General features: G+C 48.3%; 1 protein-coding gene across 3 annotated transcripts in view; it reads left to right on the forward strand.

Moving 5' to 3' along the window:
* Positions 1 to 17,477, forward strand: part of RNF216 (ring finger protein 216) — an 80,852-nt gene that overhangs the window by 53,321 nt on the left and 10,054 nt on the right. For all 3 annotated transcript variants that reach the window (XM_037384878.1, XM_037384879.1, XM_037384880.1), the window contains exons 14-15: positions 12,054 to 12,151; positions 14,650 to 14,872. In XM_037384878.1, coding sequence (XP_037240775.1) covers positions 12,054 to 12,151; positions 14,650 to 14,872 — 321 coding nt within the window. The remainder of the gene's footprint in view (positions 1 to 12,053; positions 12,152 to 14,649; positions 14,873 to 17,477) is intronic.

Here is a 17,477-nt window from a genome sequence, read left to right on the forward strand (position 1 = left end):
CATTTAATAAAAAAATGCATAAAAGCAAAATTACTGTTCCTGAATAAAATCCCTTCTGACTGCTCTTATTTTTGGATTGAACTTGTCTGCATTTTAAGCTCAGGAATTTGGATTATCTGATGGAAGAAACGTAGGGGTTTGTTAAGCAAACATAAACATGCAATGACTAAAAGGCCAAACGCATTCCTGATTTAAATTAAATTCTCAGCTTGCTAAGCATCGTTTTCCTGCAGATATGTAAGTCGGGTTGCGTGGAAAGGAGCACATTGGGTCACCTGGTATAACAGCGCATCGTGCATTTGCGGTGCCTGCACAGCGGCTTCCCGGACCACACGTGGGAGCCCAGGGCAGAGCTCCCGGAACACTGCCTGACTCTTGCCGGTTTGCTTCTGCCTTTTTTTTTTTTTTTTTGTTTCCCCTCTCCTTTTGTCTGCTTTTAAAATGAGACATCTGTTCTTCTCCACTGTCTGCTGTCGTTGCCCATGTGCATCCCTCTCGGAAGTGGGAGAAAAACCCTTTAATCCTGACAGGGGAGATGGCAGTGGCCTTTGGTGTTTCCGGAGTTTTAAGGAAGTCGCTGAAGTTCCTCCTTGTTGACTCCACTCTGCAGAAATGTGACAGATGGGTCTTTGCCTTTTATGGCCAATAATGCTGGTTTCCCTTTGCAATAAAATCCTGGGTCAGAAGTGGAAGCGAGAAGTCAGGCAGGGGGAAGGGGCTGGTCTTACCCGCTCTGAATGGGTGGGGAGGTGATTTGCGACATGGTAAATTCTAGGCTAAAATAAACCAAGTTACAACATCTACCTGGAGGTGCTGGTTTTGTTTGCTTGAGGGGTGCCTTAGGTTCTCAGTCCTGTTGCTTAAGACAGCAACTAGGAATTGTGGCTCTCCTTCATTTCACAGGGAGAAGTTTATCTGCTCCAAACCCAAGATGGTTTCCAGATAGTCTGAGTCCAGGTGACTCTGAAGGACAATACCCACTCCTTTTGGTTATCACCTTCAGTCTTTTACACCAAGCAAGATCTGTTGGCCTCTTGGGGGGGGCTCTCTTGGCCTCTTGGGGATGTCTCAGTATAATTTTCTTTCTGAACCCTAAAGAGCAGTTTTCTGCAGCAACTGATACAGTCTTTGTCCCTGATGCATGGCACTGGCTCTCTCGTTAGCTGAGAGCAGGTAACGTCCCTCTGGGCGGTAATTTTTGATGGTGTTAGTAAGCCAAAAGCCAGCTTTGTCAGCCAATAACATCTTTTACAAATCATCCATGGCTGCAAAATACTTTTGAACCTTAAAAGTATTTTTCTAATAAGGTGAATCTCCTTTTTCTTGCTGCGAAGTGCTTCATATCCTGTTTCACGACATTAATGCAAATGGGTCATTTGGCAATCGGTTAAACGGCTCAGTTTTTGAGTGGTACAGCTTGTGTTTCTGCCCTGCAAAATCTGTTGGCTGATTGCTTTAGTTTCGGTTCATATTCAGCACTTGAGCTCTGAAACTGGGGGGAGTGGCGGGGGGGAGTGGGGAGTAACTGGCTAGGGATGTTGTGGTGTTCCCGGGATGTCCACGAGCCTCCTTAGCTTTCAGGAGCTGCTGACCTAAACAAAATGGTTCATTTACAGGCTCCCCGGCTCTTCCCTCGGGCAGGCAGCCGAAAAACCGTTCTTACCCTGGTCTGACTGGTTGTTATTTCCCTACCTGCACCTTTTGAACAAACAAATCGGACCTTTGAAGTGAGAGCAGTGGACATGGCCTTATGCATCCATCTCAGTATGTTACAGATCTCGTGTTTAATTCCAGCCACCCCTCACCAGATCACTGCTTCCATTGTGGGTGTGCGGCTGGGGCTTCTGTTTTGGAGAAAGGTGTTTTGAAGATCTCCATTCCTTGGTGGTTGACTGTAGGAAGGGCAGCGGGGTTTGCTGACATGGAAAGCCTCTTCCCCAGGGTTGCTAACTGGTGAGTAGGAGCTAAACGCTTCCCCACTTGTTGGGGAAGCATTTTGGAAGTAGATTTCAGTAGCATCCGCATATTCTTCAACTCTGTTTTAACAATGATGTATTTGTGATCGCACTTTTGTTTTTTCCTTCCTCTCCTTGTCTTTACAATAGAAGTACCAAGAAAATAAGAATAGGATTTATGAGCTGCTCAGGGGCTGGGGAAATGGCCGAAAGCAGGCCTGTTTCTAAATACCTTCCTTGTGCTGCCAAAATTGTTGATTTAATCTTTCGGTATCCCACACTCTGCATTTTTGTCCGTGGTTCATACCCCTCTGAGGGTATCATACTTAATCCTTTTGGAGGAACTGCACATACAGCATAACTTAATAATCCACCCTTTTGATAAGGTAACCCCCAAAGCACCACTCTTGATCCTTACCTACGTTTGGCCATACCAAAGCGCTCCATCCTTGCAGTTCTTTTATATTTTTTTTTCTTGCCGTATGGGTGTAGGAAGAGGGAGATGGTCTGCGTGTGGTACAGGTGACCGGTGGACCCCCCCCCCCCCATCTTGCAACAGCAGCCGCTTTCCTCGGTGGCCTGAGGTGGTAGGATGGCTTTCCTTCTCCTGAACCAGCCAGGATTCTCCCCTCAAAACTGAGTTGACGTCGGCGATCCACTGTGAAATATTCCGGTTTGTTTTGTCATTGTGCTTGGGTGGTGGCAGAAATGACTGTTGCTACTTGGGAATGACTGCTGGGGCTCAGACGGATCCCTGGGGATGAGGTGGCTTGGACATTTTTTGGCTTTTATAGAAAACAGGCTTGTAACATCTCTGGTTTGTAGGCAAATAGTTGAGCACCTAAGCAAGCACACCGTTCTAGTGAAGCAGGGGGAAAAGAGGGGAACCGGTATTTGAGATCAGTGTTTGTAACAAAGGGAACTGCTTGCCTTGGGATTTCACAGCGCAGAGGGTTGCAGCGTGCACTTCCCATCTCGCAGCGATGGGCTGTCTTCTGCGCGATGCTGGGACCTCGAACACGTGTTCAAGACATTTTCTGTCTCTTTTTCCCTGCCTCTTGCCCAGTCTCACACGATTGTGAGGAAGCGAGCCTGTCTTGCTGGATTACCAGCTTTTGGTTCAGAGCTGGTGCAGGTGGAGAGGCTGCCCTTGGAATTACTAACTCAGTTTAGCTTCCAAGTCTGCAGGTCTGAGGTGGTTTTCCCCTTACTCCAAAACATTTCCAAGCCCCACATTTTTCTATGACTTTAAAAAAAAAAAATAATGGAAAGGGAATATATGATTGAAATGAAAATTAAATTACAGATTAAACAACTCTTCTAATTAGAAGACAAATGTGTCCTGAGCTACCCTCGTTTGGCAGGATATTGCAGCACCACTGCTATTAACCTGCCCGTCCTGCCTCAGGAGTTAAGGTGGCTGATCGGCTTTGGTCAAGATTAGACTGGTCTGAGGGTAAGCAGGCACTTTGGGTGGTGGCCTCAGGTGGCTGTATCCCCTCTGCCATGCTCCTTGGCGGGGCTGGTGTCTTTGCAGGGTGTGCACTGGGCATTCCTCTGTTATTTCCAAGCCTTGAGGCTGATACGATCCTGCCTGCAGAATACCCCTGTTGATGCACATGGTGCTGGTGCAGTAACCTGTGGGATGTGCCAGCGTGCCCCTGGCAAGGGCTGAAGCTAGTGATTCTCCCCCATTTGCAAGGTGTGCTTTGAGTAAGAAATACTTCTGATCGTTGCAGCCTGTGCCCCGATGGTTTTGGACATCACTTGTCTCACTGCATCTCCTTCCCGTGTCTGCCTGCTCCCTGTAGCCCTGGGGAGGCGTGTTACATCTACTAAAGCTGCAGGGCCAAACAGCCTTAGCAGGGCTTGAAAAACCACCCCAAGCTGCAGTTCTGAGCTTTCTTTGCCGCCTCTGCACCAAACAGAAACCCTGGCACAGCTGGTGTTAGGCTGGGCTGGTGGGTGCTTTAGGTGCAGGAGGGAATGGAAGCGTCATCTGGGAGCTCTGAAAGAGGAACTGGGGAGTTACTGGCACGTCTATTGCCCTGGTCAGCTTTCAGTACTTTGCTTTTATTTTGGTGGGTACTCATTTGCTTATATCTTTATTATCGTTATTATTATTTTGAACAGGCATCTGAATAGCTTTTGTGGCGCGGGAGGAAATTCAGTGGATATCTGCACTGGAGCTTCAGGTGTAAACTTCCATCACGCTGCACTTCTCAGTGGTTTTGTCTTTTTCAATTCCACACGGCGCTCTTTCTTGACGGGAAGTTTCAGCAGTCTGCTGGTACGGACCATGGGCTTTGGTTTTACCGCTAGCTTATTTTAGCATAGCAAATGAGCTGCAGATGACTCACTGTCACGTTGGTGAATTTGGAAGATGGAGGTTAGCAGTTCAGAGGGCCGTTTTCAGTTTATCTGCCATAAATACTATAGCTATAAATACTATAGTTGAAAGGCTTGTAGCTGTGGTTCGGTTCAGGGGCTGCAAAGCTCTCTTAGCGTCTGCACCGAGCTCTTGTGGCGAGCAGCAGGTACGAGGTAACTGTACCACATAGGCATTAAAACAATAAATCATCTGAACTTCTGAAGTTTCAAAGAGGCCAGGTATCGCTTTGCTTTAATTTTTCTTTATCCTAGCTAGTTCCCCAACATTTTGATTTATTTATTTTTGTTGTACTGTGGCCAGTTTAAAGCTAGGAGCACTTTACTTTGGGTTTTTCCCCTCGTTTGGGTTTAATTTCCCTAGCAAAGCAAGCTGTGCTTGCCCAGTTTCTGAAGCTGTATTTGTAACTAAACTAAAGCTATTTATCGGCATAGGTGCTCCGCTCAGACAGTTCACCTTTTCTCAACCCTTGCTGGTGTTATAATGACCTGGAGTGTTAACTTCTGCTGTAGGTCAAGAGTACAGTAAATTGGAAATGAAGTGCATTTAATGCTGGTAAATTACCATCAAAATTGCTATATTGCAGAGGCTCATTAAAAGCGGCTGTAGGAGTGTTAATAAACTGGGTCTGCACGCAACTGCTGATGGAGAAGAGGACATCTGTAACAGAGTTCCTCGTGCAATCCTTTTGTAATACAATAAAATCCGGGAGACGGTAGGGGGAGAGAGAACCACAAGAAAAATAGGACAGATCTGGAGGAGGCTTTCTCCAGTTCCTGCCACCCAAAGCCCTGGGAAGGGATTTGTGTCTTGGGGGTGGGTGGTGGTGACAGCATGGGGTGGGGAGGGAAGATGGGAAGATTTGTTTATCATGTGGTGATATAAGAGGGGAGTTTCAAAATGAACTTCAGTAATTGTTCCTTGTCTCAGTCTTACAATGCATCGTTAGCAGGTACCTCTGCAAATAAGATACCTTGCCTTTGTTACACCTTAACCTTCTTGATGTCCTTGGGTGCCACCCCTTGAGTGATCTTCCAGAGTTATCCTTTAAAAATCAGGTTGCTTGTCTTGAAATCTAAATCTCTTCCTCTCCTAAAGGTGTCTGTTGTTTCCACCAGCTCCATAGTTGCTGCCCGTGTTACTTAGCCCTGCTAGATTTCATCATGTAGAGCTGCAGCTCTTGGAAGCAGCATCCCTTTTAGGGTCAGATTGTGTGTAGGATTAAATGGATAACCTCATGGACCTCTCTGCTGAATGGGGTGAGGCAATCTGCATTGCAGGGAGAGGCAAGAGGGTCAGCTACCGAGTGCTTGGAACTAGTCTGCTAGTATTTAATTATTTACATTGGCTGGGAAGGCATATAGCTATTATCTGCAATCCAACACATCTAAAAACTGTGGTTAACAGCTACAGATGTGTTTCCAGTAACATGCACTGAATTCGTTTTAACTTTGGGCCCTATGACCTCAGGTATACTGATTTAGACAACATCCTCAGCATGAGGTCACAGGCTCTGTTTAACCTGGCTTTAAAAAGTGACCAAGCAGAGGTTTGCTCTGCCTGCACTGCAGGCTGGCTCAGGTTGGTGGGTGATCACCTCTGGGTAGGTCACAAAGCCAGTCCACCCTGGCCATATCCAAACTTCCCGGTGTGCTGAGCTGGAGAGGCACTGCGTGCGGTATCGGTCTGCTCAGGGCAGGGGACTAGCTTCTGAAAAACGTTACTTCAGTGGGGAAAGCTTATCCTTATGAGAAACACTTGTTTCTCAGTTCAGGGGAAGGGATCCCAGTGCGATGAACGTGTGATGCAAATACTCCAGTGCTCATCTATGCAACTGACCTTCTGAATGCATTCCTGACACCTCTGGAGCTTGAGAAGGAAATAGCTTTGAAACAGAACTCCTTCTTTCAAAACATCCCAAATAATGGAAAAACAAAAAACTTTTAACATTTCGTACGAGTTCAAATTAAATCATGACCCTACTCAGTGAAGGAGCTGTTTCTCTTACTCTAGTTGCACTATGGTACGTGAGCACGAGATCAGCGAGCGATTTCTCCTGCTAGCACAGTTTCCCCCTCTGAGCAGCTGTAGGGTGCCGTTGATGCTGAGCAGCACTTCTTGCGTGAAGCTGCAGGTATTTTTGCTCTCTAGGTCTCTAACCGCTGCATCCAAACCAGCAGTTGATCTGGCCTTTTAAAGTCAAGCTCTGGGGAGGGGAAAACCTTGCTTTGGTGTATGTTTTTCAGGAGCTTGTGAATTACAGATATGAGATAGTCGTCCTGACTTAGGCAAGCGTGGGGTGGGAGTTACCACATGTTTCTGGTTCTTAGATTCTAATGCAGATGACCCAAACTACCATGGGAACCAGCCTGCCAGCGTGTTTGTGGATGCAGAAGGGCATTTTGTATCTCCAGTGTCTTAAAGATGGGGAGGGAGTGCAATATGCTGAATTTAACAGGAACATGCGAAACAGGAGGCATTGGCTGTGGGGTCATTGCTTTTGGTCATGGGGTTTAATATATGGCCGTAGAAGCTTGAACCAACCCTCCCGGTGGGTGTTGGATATAAATGCATGTTTTCTTTATCCAGCTTCTAACTCTGCATCACTGGTTTCTCTTAGCTGCCGTCTCCTCCGTTCTGTGCCAGGGCCTGTGGTGTGGCTGGTGGCCGCTGAGCGGCAGCGCTGCCCGGGGAACAGCCGTGCTGGGGGAGCAGCGAGCCCACCCAGCGCCCACCTCCTCCCTCCCCAGTGCCCCTCCGCAGCATGGCGTTTGTTTCTCCATGCCGCCTGGATTTTGTGCCTTTGAGGTTGGTACCTGCCTCCTATGTCACCCGTGGCATGTGGCGATGCTGGCGGCTCCAGGAGCAGAAAGTACCGGGCGGTCAGGTACCTGCAGAGCTGTGAGCTCACTTCCCCATGCTGAGTGTTTGTACATCTCTAAAGAGGGGTCTATCACCAAAATGGATTGTCTCGGGCTGGATTATAGCCTCTTTATCCCAGCTTAACATTTAGAAAATCCCAGAAACAGCCCTGAAGGAGTTTGCTTATGAGAGCTTATCCATGCTTAAAGGTTGTATTCATTTAGCTACTTCTGCATCCATTTTTAGTTAAGGTCAGTGCAGCTGTATGGACAGTGGAGACTTTGTGGGGAGGAGGACTGTGTGGTTCTTTGTTTTCCCATTAACTCGTCTGGTTGGGAATTGCAGCCCTTTAATTAAACCAGTGCAGTACGGACTGGCCCTGAGGTGCTATTCTAAGACTCTTGCGTTCACATCTGCTTTTGGGTAAAACTTGGCCTGTTTGAGGTTAGCCTGCGCTATTGTGTGTCTAAAAGCAGGAAGAAGCAGGGAATCAATCACTGGGGCTCTGTCCCAGCGAGCATCGAAGGGATACGCAGCCTGCTTTACCTCCTTCTTGCTCCTAGCGGGGAGCGCAGCAGCCGACGTCCCCATGTGTGCCATCAGCGGAGACTGCTGGAGTGTGCAGCTGGCCCTTCCTGGGGGGACACGGGGAGCACACAGCACAGCAGCAACAGGATTTAATTAACCAGCATCTGGAGAGCTAAGGCGAGCGCTGGACTCAGCTCAGAGCCACCACTGAGAGCTGGAGGGCGGTGACGACAGCCGGCTCCATTGCCTGTTGTTGTTGAAGTTGAGCCTCCCCACCTCCCTTTGCATTTTGCTCCATCAGTAAATGGCTTCGTGTAAACTCCTACAGAAGGAGCGGGCACGCAGGAATGCTGTGGGCAGTGGGTCTGTGATCTCTGTGTATCATCTGATGTTTTTGTCCATGTGGCATTCGTTTGGGTTGAAACCAGGAAAGCTGGTGCATCTGCACTGGCAGCAGTGTGTATAACAGCCTGGCTGGAGCCAAAAGGATATGGAGACTGGCAGGGAAAAGTTGATTGCTTGCGTTGGGTTTTTGTTTTTTTCCCCCCTGATAGATAAGCTGGACCTTGGAGATTTATTTTCTGTGGACAGTGGAGTGGAAAAAAAGTTTAAGCTGTGTTTGAAAACTGTGGCATCCATTGCAAGTACCAATAGAAGTACTGACGAAGGTGGTAGGTGGGTGTGAAACTCTCCCTTCTGCCTTCTTTAGGTGCTGGGACAATTAATAAGGACATCTAAGGATTGTGATGCTAAAAGTAAACTGGCCACCCTTAGCCAGGCTGGCCCTGTGCACAGAAAGCTGCGTATCCGCACTGCTGACCCTGGGAACAAAGGATCCTCCTGAACCCAAACATGTTTGTGTTAAGCCCGGCTGCTTCCTGGCAGGCAGCGAGAGGAAACGGAGCCACTACCTCTAACAGATGTACAGTGAGGAGATTACAGTGTGCGATTAAACACCCTCTCCATCACATCCTCCTCTCCGCCGGCCCAGCCCGGTGCATTAATGGACTCTCCCAGGCTGCCTGCCAAGCTTGGGCAGATGTAACAGGCAGCAGATACTTAATCTCCTGCATCCATGCCTGGTTTGGAGCCGTCTGCTAATGCCAAGGCTTCTGCAAACACACCGCCCTCGCACCGAAAGCTGCGTTAGCGGTACCTGCCTGCGAGGAGGAGCGGGCTGGGGAAAGGCAGGAGAAACGCATGGAATTCACGCTATCCAGAACTGATGAATTCAGCTGAAAAGCTGTTTAAAACAAAACGTGCTTTCCCACGTCATGTTCCCCTTACCTGAGCAGGCTAGGGTTTGCTAATGGACAAGGTGCTGAAAAGTTGGGAAGGGTATTTGTTTTGGTGGAGTGAGTTGCTTTTTGGCTGCTGCGCTTGGAGCAGAAGATTTCAGGGCTGGGAAGGATTCGTTCTCTGTTCATGTGGGTTTTGGTGCCGCCTTACATTGTGGTAGCCAGTCTTAGTGCCAAGTGGTGCTCTTACAATAGACATAATCTAGGCTGGTTGCAAGAAATCAGCTATCCTACTGTCTGTTTAGGATAATTAACATGGTAACGGCAGAGTATGTTTCTTTATCAAACAAAAAGCTGCTTCTAAAATACAAGAACCCCCTGTGGAAAGTGTGAAGATCAGAATTGTCGCTACGTGAGATGTGCGAAACCCTCGTCAGCCAAGTTTGGATTCGACTAAAAGTAAAAATCTTTAAAAGTCACTTTTCTTCTCTTGAGCAAGAGCTGTGATCTCAGGCACTGGTACAGTCGCCTTTGTCTGAACCAGGGGATTTCTCCCTGCCTCTGTGTGAAGGGGTCCAACGCGGGTTCCTGTAACTGCCAACAATGTGCCATTGTCTTGGGTAGAGCAAAGGGAGAAGTCGCATCGAGTTCTGCTAATGGCACATGTATCATCCATTTTTGCCCTGTCTCTGTTTTGGGGATGGCACTGCTCGGTCAGAGGCAGCACCAGGTGACACTCGGAGTTAGGAAGCCACGGGGACATCTCTTTGTGGGGTGCATTGGAACAGGCAGGCAGAGCTGCCTGTGGGTTTGCAGCTCCTCGTGGCCAACACGTCTTGGGAGGGATCCCAGAAATGTGCACAGCTGTGATGGCACTCGCTGTGCAGCAGTCACAGTAATGCAGAGAACTGGATACCTCCTATCTCATGCCATCCCAGTGCACTTGGGAATCAGCATTGCCGTGCCTCTTCCCTATCTCCTTGCCCGCACAGAAATCCCTTTTCCCTAGTGTAGGAGACAACTGTTTGGCCAGTAACAGCAGCCTCAGCTCAAGGGAGGGCATTGTTTTTAAATAGCTGCAGCGCACAAAGCAAGGATGGTGGCAGTAGCAAAAGGAATGACTTGGTACAAGAGTATAAGCGGTACCATCTGCTTCAGAAGGGCATCGTTTCTAATTCGGCAGCAAAGGAGGCTCCTGGAGTTAAGTAATTGGGAATAGTAGGCTCCTGGCTGGAAAATGTGCCAACCCTTCTGGCAAAAAGCTGCTAAATCTCTGTTGCTGGCATGTGAAAGTGGTTCGGTGTAGCAGGGCTCCAAAGACTGTCTTTTAACCCTTGATGTATTTAAAAACCCAAGACCTACGGCGCTTTTGATCTTGGAATGGCATGTGGCTGGGTGTTGAGAATAAAAGGGGAAGGTGGGTCCTCATCCAGGTCCATGAGCGGCTCAGAGTGTGATCCTCCCATGCCGATAACAGCCAGATGTGACCTGCCAACAAACACACACAAAGTGGTGCCTGTTTTAACAGCTTTAGCAGGAAGACACAGAGTATGATGAATGATTCATGAGGATCAATAGAACCAAGGCATTTACTGCCCCTGAAAACTAGAGCCTGCCTGCCAAAGGGTGCATTTGCAAGGTGAGTGATCACAAAATCCTCTTGCTGAGCTTTTGGGATGCAATCACACACTTGGCTCTCCTCATCCTACAGCCCTTACCCTGCAGTCTGCAAACATGTCCAGCTTAGCCAGCCAGCACGAGGAGTCTTTAATTCTCCAGATAAAAGCACAAGCTGTTACGCATCTCCCAGCAAGCACAAATACAAACAAGCCAACGTTTTGCAACCCCCTCCTAGGGATGGCTTCCTTGGAAGCTTTGGTCTTCATCCTGTTTGTCTGATTCATGATCAAAAACAGTGTTGCTGCCTACGTGTGTTTTAAGCAGTTACTTCTATCATATCTCGTATAAACGTTCAATTTCTTCATTAAAATAAAATGAAGGTAACGTATTCAGACAAAATCTGTTGCTGCAGTTGTTGTTTTTCACTAATAGTGTGACCAGGGCTGGGCAAAGCTCTTTTGGGACCTTCTTTTGTGTGGAGGGGAAGAGGATGCTTCACAGCCATATGGGTTTTCCTGCCAGGGGGAGAAAGTTGGATTTAAAACCCTGAGCCCCAGCCATCCTGAAGATGAAACAGTTGGACTGTGAAATGTGTACTTTTTCCAAGTTTGATCTGGGTGTTTTTAAATCTTCCTCAAATTAAAGGAAAATCTCTTGTTTGACCCAAAACAAAATTATGTTTTCTTTGGCCAGCCAACGGAAAAAATCAACTTATCCCCAGCGTTAGTCCGAGTTCCCTTGCCAATAGTGCCTCCACGGCTCTCCGCTTCCACACAGCTTTACCAGGCTCGGATTAGAGCCTTGTTGCCAAAGAGTTTACAGGAACAGGCAAGTTCAGTCACTTGCTCTTAGTTCAGCTCTTCTGGTTAAATTAATAAATATTTGTTCATATCCCACATCTGGTTTAGGGACATTTGTCCACATCCTGTCTTTTTAAGCTGTTTACTCACATAAACTGCTTTAACTTTATTTTGTCAGGTTTTACAAAGCGTCATAGGGATTTGCTTGTATGCATGGTTGAAGCAGTTTTGATGCAGCTGCGAAGTTTCCATCGTCTGCTGAGTTAGAAGCCCTTTCTAGAAAGGTGAATGGTTTTGGTCAGGAAACAGATGAACTGAATGTCCTTTAGCACCACATTTTCATCTCCGCCGTCTCCTCTGGGAAGTAACCGGTGAACCTGGTAGCTGTTCCGGGAGTTGGAGGTGAACTAGGATTTGTGGACTCTTTCTGTACCTGGGTTCTTGTGCCTTGGAAAACCCTTTGGCTCCCAGTATTTGATGCACCTATTCTGGTCTCCAGCGGAGGACAGACCTGCAGACCTCTATATACCGTATTGCCAGCCCCATCCTCAACTGAGACCCTCCAGCGTGGTGGGGGAAGAGATGGGAATTTTTCCAGTTCCTAATGCTGTTAGTGGTGTGCTGGGTCTTCTCTTCCTTTAATACTTGTTCTTCTCCTCAGGAGACGTGTCGGAAGTGCCAGGGGCTGTGGAAGGAGCACATGAACCTCACCTGCGAGCAGCTGGCTGAGAAGGATGACATCAAATACAGGACATCCATGTAAGTGAACTCCCTGACCAGGCAAGAATGGGGGGTAGATGAACTTGCCATAGCAGGACACTAGGCAATCTACTCCAGGGTGGAGGGGGTGAGAAACCCCTCTGTTCTTGCAACTAGCCGAGGCCCTTAAGTCTTGCTGGGTGTCACTACCTTCCATCAGGGAGGTCCTAGGGACGTCAAAGCTGAGGGGTCAGAAGGCTCCCAGGATGGGATTTCTTTCTGTGAAAGATCCTTGGTGGTGGATTCAGCTGGTAATTTAAGAGCGTGGGAGAGTTGTTACCAGAGCAGCCTGCTCCTCTGGCTAGCCCAGCGTCTCGCAGGCTGGCACCTGGTCCTTCTCCGAGGTGACAAACCCCCATTAGAGCTGCTGCTGGGGGGAGAAGGGAGGTGTCGCGCAGAGGCAAAGCAGTGTTGAGTCACAGTAAGTCATCATTGCCCTGTGAAAAATCTGGAATGGAGACAATGGGCGGTTTGCTCAGCTACTGCTTTCTGGCTTTGTGGGAGGGGATGTGTTTTCTTACAGAAACATGTCTCTGTTTCAAACAGGTTTGTAGGAATTGTTACAGAGCAGAGTCATATTTTGTAATACGCAGGTGTAAATCCCGAGTGTTTCCCATAAAACCTTTTCAGGGTTGATCTTCCTCATTGCTACAGTAAATGACAAAATTCTCTGCCTTTAAGAAAGAAGGGAAGGTTCATCCATGGAGCTGCATGTCCAGTGCAGTCAAATGGGACTTGCCCACATCACCCAGTCCTTTCCTGTCTGGTTCAGTCTCAGTCTGGCATGAGCAGAGGTTGGAAAGCTCCACACTGGGAGGCTGAATGGCTGTTGCTTGCTCATTGCACAGTCCCTAATTCAGAAAAAAAATCTTTACAGATTTGATGTGTCATTTTTTTTCTGCCACTTTTCCTCCCTCTCGCCTACAGGGAAAGAAACGAGTTTTCATGTCCCCTAATAAGGAAAAACTTAGCAGTTGCAAAACCGTTAGCAGAGCGTTGCTGCGGATAGAGGAGTCTAGCTGCCTGATGCAATGCGAGCTTCCTTTTGAAGCAGCGTGTAAGGAAAGGGAAGCACAGCTGGAGTTCAGGCCAAACTTCCTGCCTTGCTCCAAGTTTCCAAAAAAAAATCTGCATGAGCAGCATCCTGTTGAGTGGCGAAGGGAAGAGCAGCTGCAGCTCAGAGGAAAGTCAGTCTCAAGTTGGGTTGGGTTTTTTTTGGTGGTTTGGTTGTTTTTTTTTTTCTATTCTTAGTGTATCTCCAAACGCCTGGATGCAGGTCAGGCCAGGTATAACTGCAAGGCAGCTGAAGTTTCCACCTCGCCGTCCCCCACTCCTCCGGTTGTGCTGACGGAGCAGTTGGTGGGGCTGTACCGTAGCCCGTTTTGCTGCTGTGATCCTCCTCAAAAATACCTCCCTGTCATCTCCCAAACATATGTTGATTTTGCAGGTCCGCTGGAGTAGCTGGGTGGAGATGCCTGGCTAAGGGAGACCATTCCCCACTGCCAGGTCAGCGCAGCCAGAGAACTGCGCTTCCCTCAATGAAAACACAGTCTCTTTACTCTTCTGTCATCAGATTTCACTTCTAGGTTGTGAATTAAATTGTAACGTGATCTCCAGCGGTCAGAAAATTGGCCCTTAGGATGACAACTTATATTCCTAAGTCTTTTAATTAAATGACTGAGGCTTTCCTCCATTTCTGTGCCAAAAGAGTATTGCTGTGAGCTGAGCCCTTGCACTGGAGCACGTGTTGCTGCCAGGATGTCTCCTGGGGACAAGGACCGTGCTTTGTCCTGGATTCCCATTTGCGCTCCATTAGGGTGAAACCCATCTCTTGAATCTAAAGCAAGAATCTCTGGAAAATGTATGTAGGGAATCTTAAGAGAAGAGGGAAAGCCCAGTCTCTGTGGGGAAAGGTGTGATTATTTTTCAGTTACTGATTTAAATTTAACAAAAACCAAATAAAGCTGGAGTGTAGCAGCCAGGGTTGGAGGAAAAAAAAAAAAATTTAGTCGTGGCAACTTTGTAGCTGGAGCAACAGGCAAATATAAAACGAGCTAGCAGATGACAGCGGGAGGGTTTGCTTTTCCTGAACTTTTATCTCCGGAGCTGTATTTCTCCTCAGCCAAGTCAAGCATCCACATGCCCTTTGGCCCTTCAGCTTTACAGTTTAAATTCCTCCCAAGCCAGAGCCTGGTGCTGCAGTGTCTTGGCTCACATGGAAACCAGGATCGGGTCTGCAGCATGCAGCCAGTGATTGACTTTCTTTCACTTAATTTGTTCTTGAGTTGTTATGGGCTGCTTCCAAGTGGAGCTGAGCCCAGACCTCCTTGGAACAGCGGTGGGGCCGTGGGGATGGTGTAGGAGGAAAGAGGAGGGGGAGAGGAGCACTGGGGAGGGGGGGTTAAAACATCGCTGGGATGGTGTAATAGTAATTTTACCGCAGGCTGGTGGCTGCAAGCACCCCTTCTCTAATTCTTTTCCCTCCTCTTGCTTTGCAGAGAAGAGAAAATGACAGCTGCCCGAATTAGAAAATGCCACAAGTGTGGGACTGGCCTCATTAAATCGGAGGGTTGCAACCGCATGTCCTGCCGATGCGGTGCTCAGATGTGCTACCTCTGCCGGGCTGCCATTAACGGGTACGACCACTTCTGCCAGCACCCCCGCTCGCCCGGGGCTCCCTGCCAGGACTGTGCAAAGTGCTCGCTTTGGACAGATCCCACAGTAAGTAACGAAGGACTTTTGTGAATGATTCGCACCCTGATTTCAATTACTGTTCCGTGCCAGCGCGCTGAAATACACGCCTTCCACCAGAGGAAAACGGCTGGGTTTAGACAGCGCGACTTTTTCCCTTTCCCCAGGCAGTTAAAAAATACACTGGAAGCCTACATCAGCACAGTGTCACATCTGACCGCAACTTGGAAGAAACTGGTGTTGCTTTAGGGAAAAACAGCTCCTGTTAGACCAAGGGCTGTGGCTGGAAGTGCTCAGAGTGGTGTTCGGGGGAGCGGGGCTTGTGGAAAGAGCTGGTGGGGAGCGTGTGCTGGCACCAGGCGCAGGAGCCAGCGCTGGGATTACTGGGACTCGTTCCTAGTTTTGCAGCTGAGATGCTGTTTGGTATGGCTTTCCGAGCTGGAGGCAAGGGAATTTGTGTCTTTTTGGTGCCTGGATCATCCGGCTGCTGGCTCTGCGGTCCCTTGGTAGAGCTGGGCCGGTGGAGAAGACTGCCTGCAAGCCAGCAGGCCGGGCTGTTCTCACGGCTGTTGTCAACAGCTGCAAAGGGAGAGCTGAAGCATGTACTGAGCTGTAAGGGAAGCTGTAGTAACTTAATACAGCTTGTAGCTGTGACAAGCATGGGAAAACGTCCTGCAACGTCTCTGTAAATAGAAGTCTTCGATACCGGGAATTCGGAAGGACTGTAAGTAGGAGCAGGAGTTGAATTTGCTGATTTCAGCAAAGCAGTGGAGCAGCGTGGATGTGGATCTGCCAGATCTGCCTTCGCAGGCTTGTCTGAGCTTTGTATTTCCCAACACTCCTTTGTTTTGGGCTGCTGCAGCTTGCCAGACTGCTAGCAGCCCCTCTTTCTGCAGGGGATGTGCACCATCCTGCGCTTGTACAGAGCCCAGGAAAAGCCACTCTCCATCTCTCCCTTCCACCTGCATGCCCTTGGGGACATCCCAGCAGTGTCGCAACCAGTGTAAACTTCCTAGTCCTCTGCTTGCCTGCTTTTATTCCCTGCATTATCCTGTCAGTGTGAGGCGTTAAACCAAACACAGACATCTCCTTCTAGGCACCCCCGTCGTGTTTCTGACACCTGGTTCTGCACTGCTCGGATTCCTGTCCCACTCCTTCCCGTTTTCCACTGGGATGCGATTCAGGGTTCTGCAGCGCTGGCATCCTTTGTTCCCATCAGGCCGCTGATTGTGCTGCATGATGGTGTTTGTTCGGAGCCAGAGAAAACATGAGGCCTCTCAAAAAGCTCCTACTGTACTTTTAAATAAATAAATAAATAAGGAGCACAAAGGGGGCACTGTCACTGGGCCATTTCCAGCTCTCTAATTAACCAATGTTGTGGCAAAGAAAAATTTCCCACCATCAGCAAAGTGCTGGCACTGCATGCTCTTTTTTTTGTTTGTTTGTTTTTTAAATGACGGAGCATTGATGGGCTGGGAGATGAAGGTGGGTGGCTGTCCTCACTGTGCCACAAAGAATTACGTGAAACTCAACTGTTGGCATCTTAAGACTGAAGTGATGGATACCTGTGCGCATGGTCCCCCTCTGTGAGGTGCTTAGTGACACTAAGCCAGTCCCACCTGGGTGGTCTGCGCTGTCCTCTGGGAGATGTAAACAGGAGTTAATGTGGTATGTGTGAAGAGGAGGAAAGCATTTGAATCTTGGCATGGGGATATGAAAGAGCAAAAGGCCATTGTATCAGTAGAGTCTTGTCCTTTGTCAGGGATGATGTGCATCCAAGGGATTACCCCATCCCAGCTCTGTTGGCTGCTGCATTGGCATCTGCTCGTGCCTGTTCCAACTCCTCTGTTTCTTCTGTTGGCTCAGTTTCTTCTGTTGAAGTCAGTATACAACAGAAGCTGTGCGTGTAGCAAGATGGTATCTGCCATGGGCTTGCACCCGTTTACAGCCATGCTCTATGTGTGTGCAAGTACAGAGAAGACAAGACTGGGTCGTCTCGTCCCCTGTGAAATTTGCAGCCCTATCGCTTAGGAGCTGTCACCCCTCTCCCTGCATTAGGCTTTGCTGCGAAATGTGGAGGGCACACGTGTGGCACCAAAGCCTGGCTTCCACTGGGTGACAGGGTGTTTTTTCTTCCAATTTCTGATATCCTCACGTACAGCCTTAACTCAGACCTGCCTTTGCAGCAGAGCAGTGGCACGGTGACAGCACCGTGGTCTTGTCCGTTTGTGTTTCACGGATGTAGGCTTTGGCATTCTGTCAGACCTGGCTGATCTCATACCTTCGTGAAGGGTGTGGTTTGGATCTAACTCCCCATTACCTACAGCAAAATTGAGGGAACCTTTGTGCTTTTCCAAAGGTTTAACGTTTTCTGAGTTTGAAAGGATTCTTGCAAAAGTATAAGTAAACCTATTCATTAGCTTGGGTTAAAAACAAATTAAAGACAGTCCTCTAGGAACTGCAGCATCTGTTAGTCTTTGTCTCAAATGATCTTGAGAGAGTAAAGCAGACGCTTCAAAATTTCCCATAATAAAAGGTTAGTTAAAATCTTGTCCCTGTGCTGTAATCAGACTAGAGTCTAATTTAAATCGGTGCAATATTTGCTGGCTCAGAGACAAGCTGCAGTCGGGCTGTG

This window comes from Falco rusticolus, chromosome 4, assembly GCF_015220075.1.
Source record: "Falco rusticolus isolate bFalRus1 chromosome 4, bFalRus1.pri, whole genome shotgun sequence".
In the NCBI taxonomy this organism is placed as follows: Eukaryota; Metazoa; Chordata; class Aves; order Falconiformes; family Falconidae; genus Falco; species Falco rusticolus.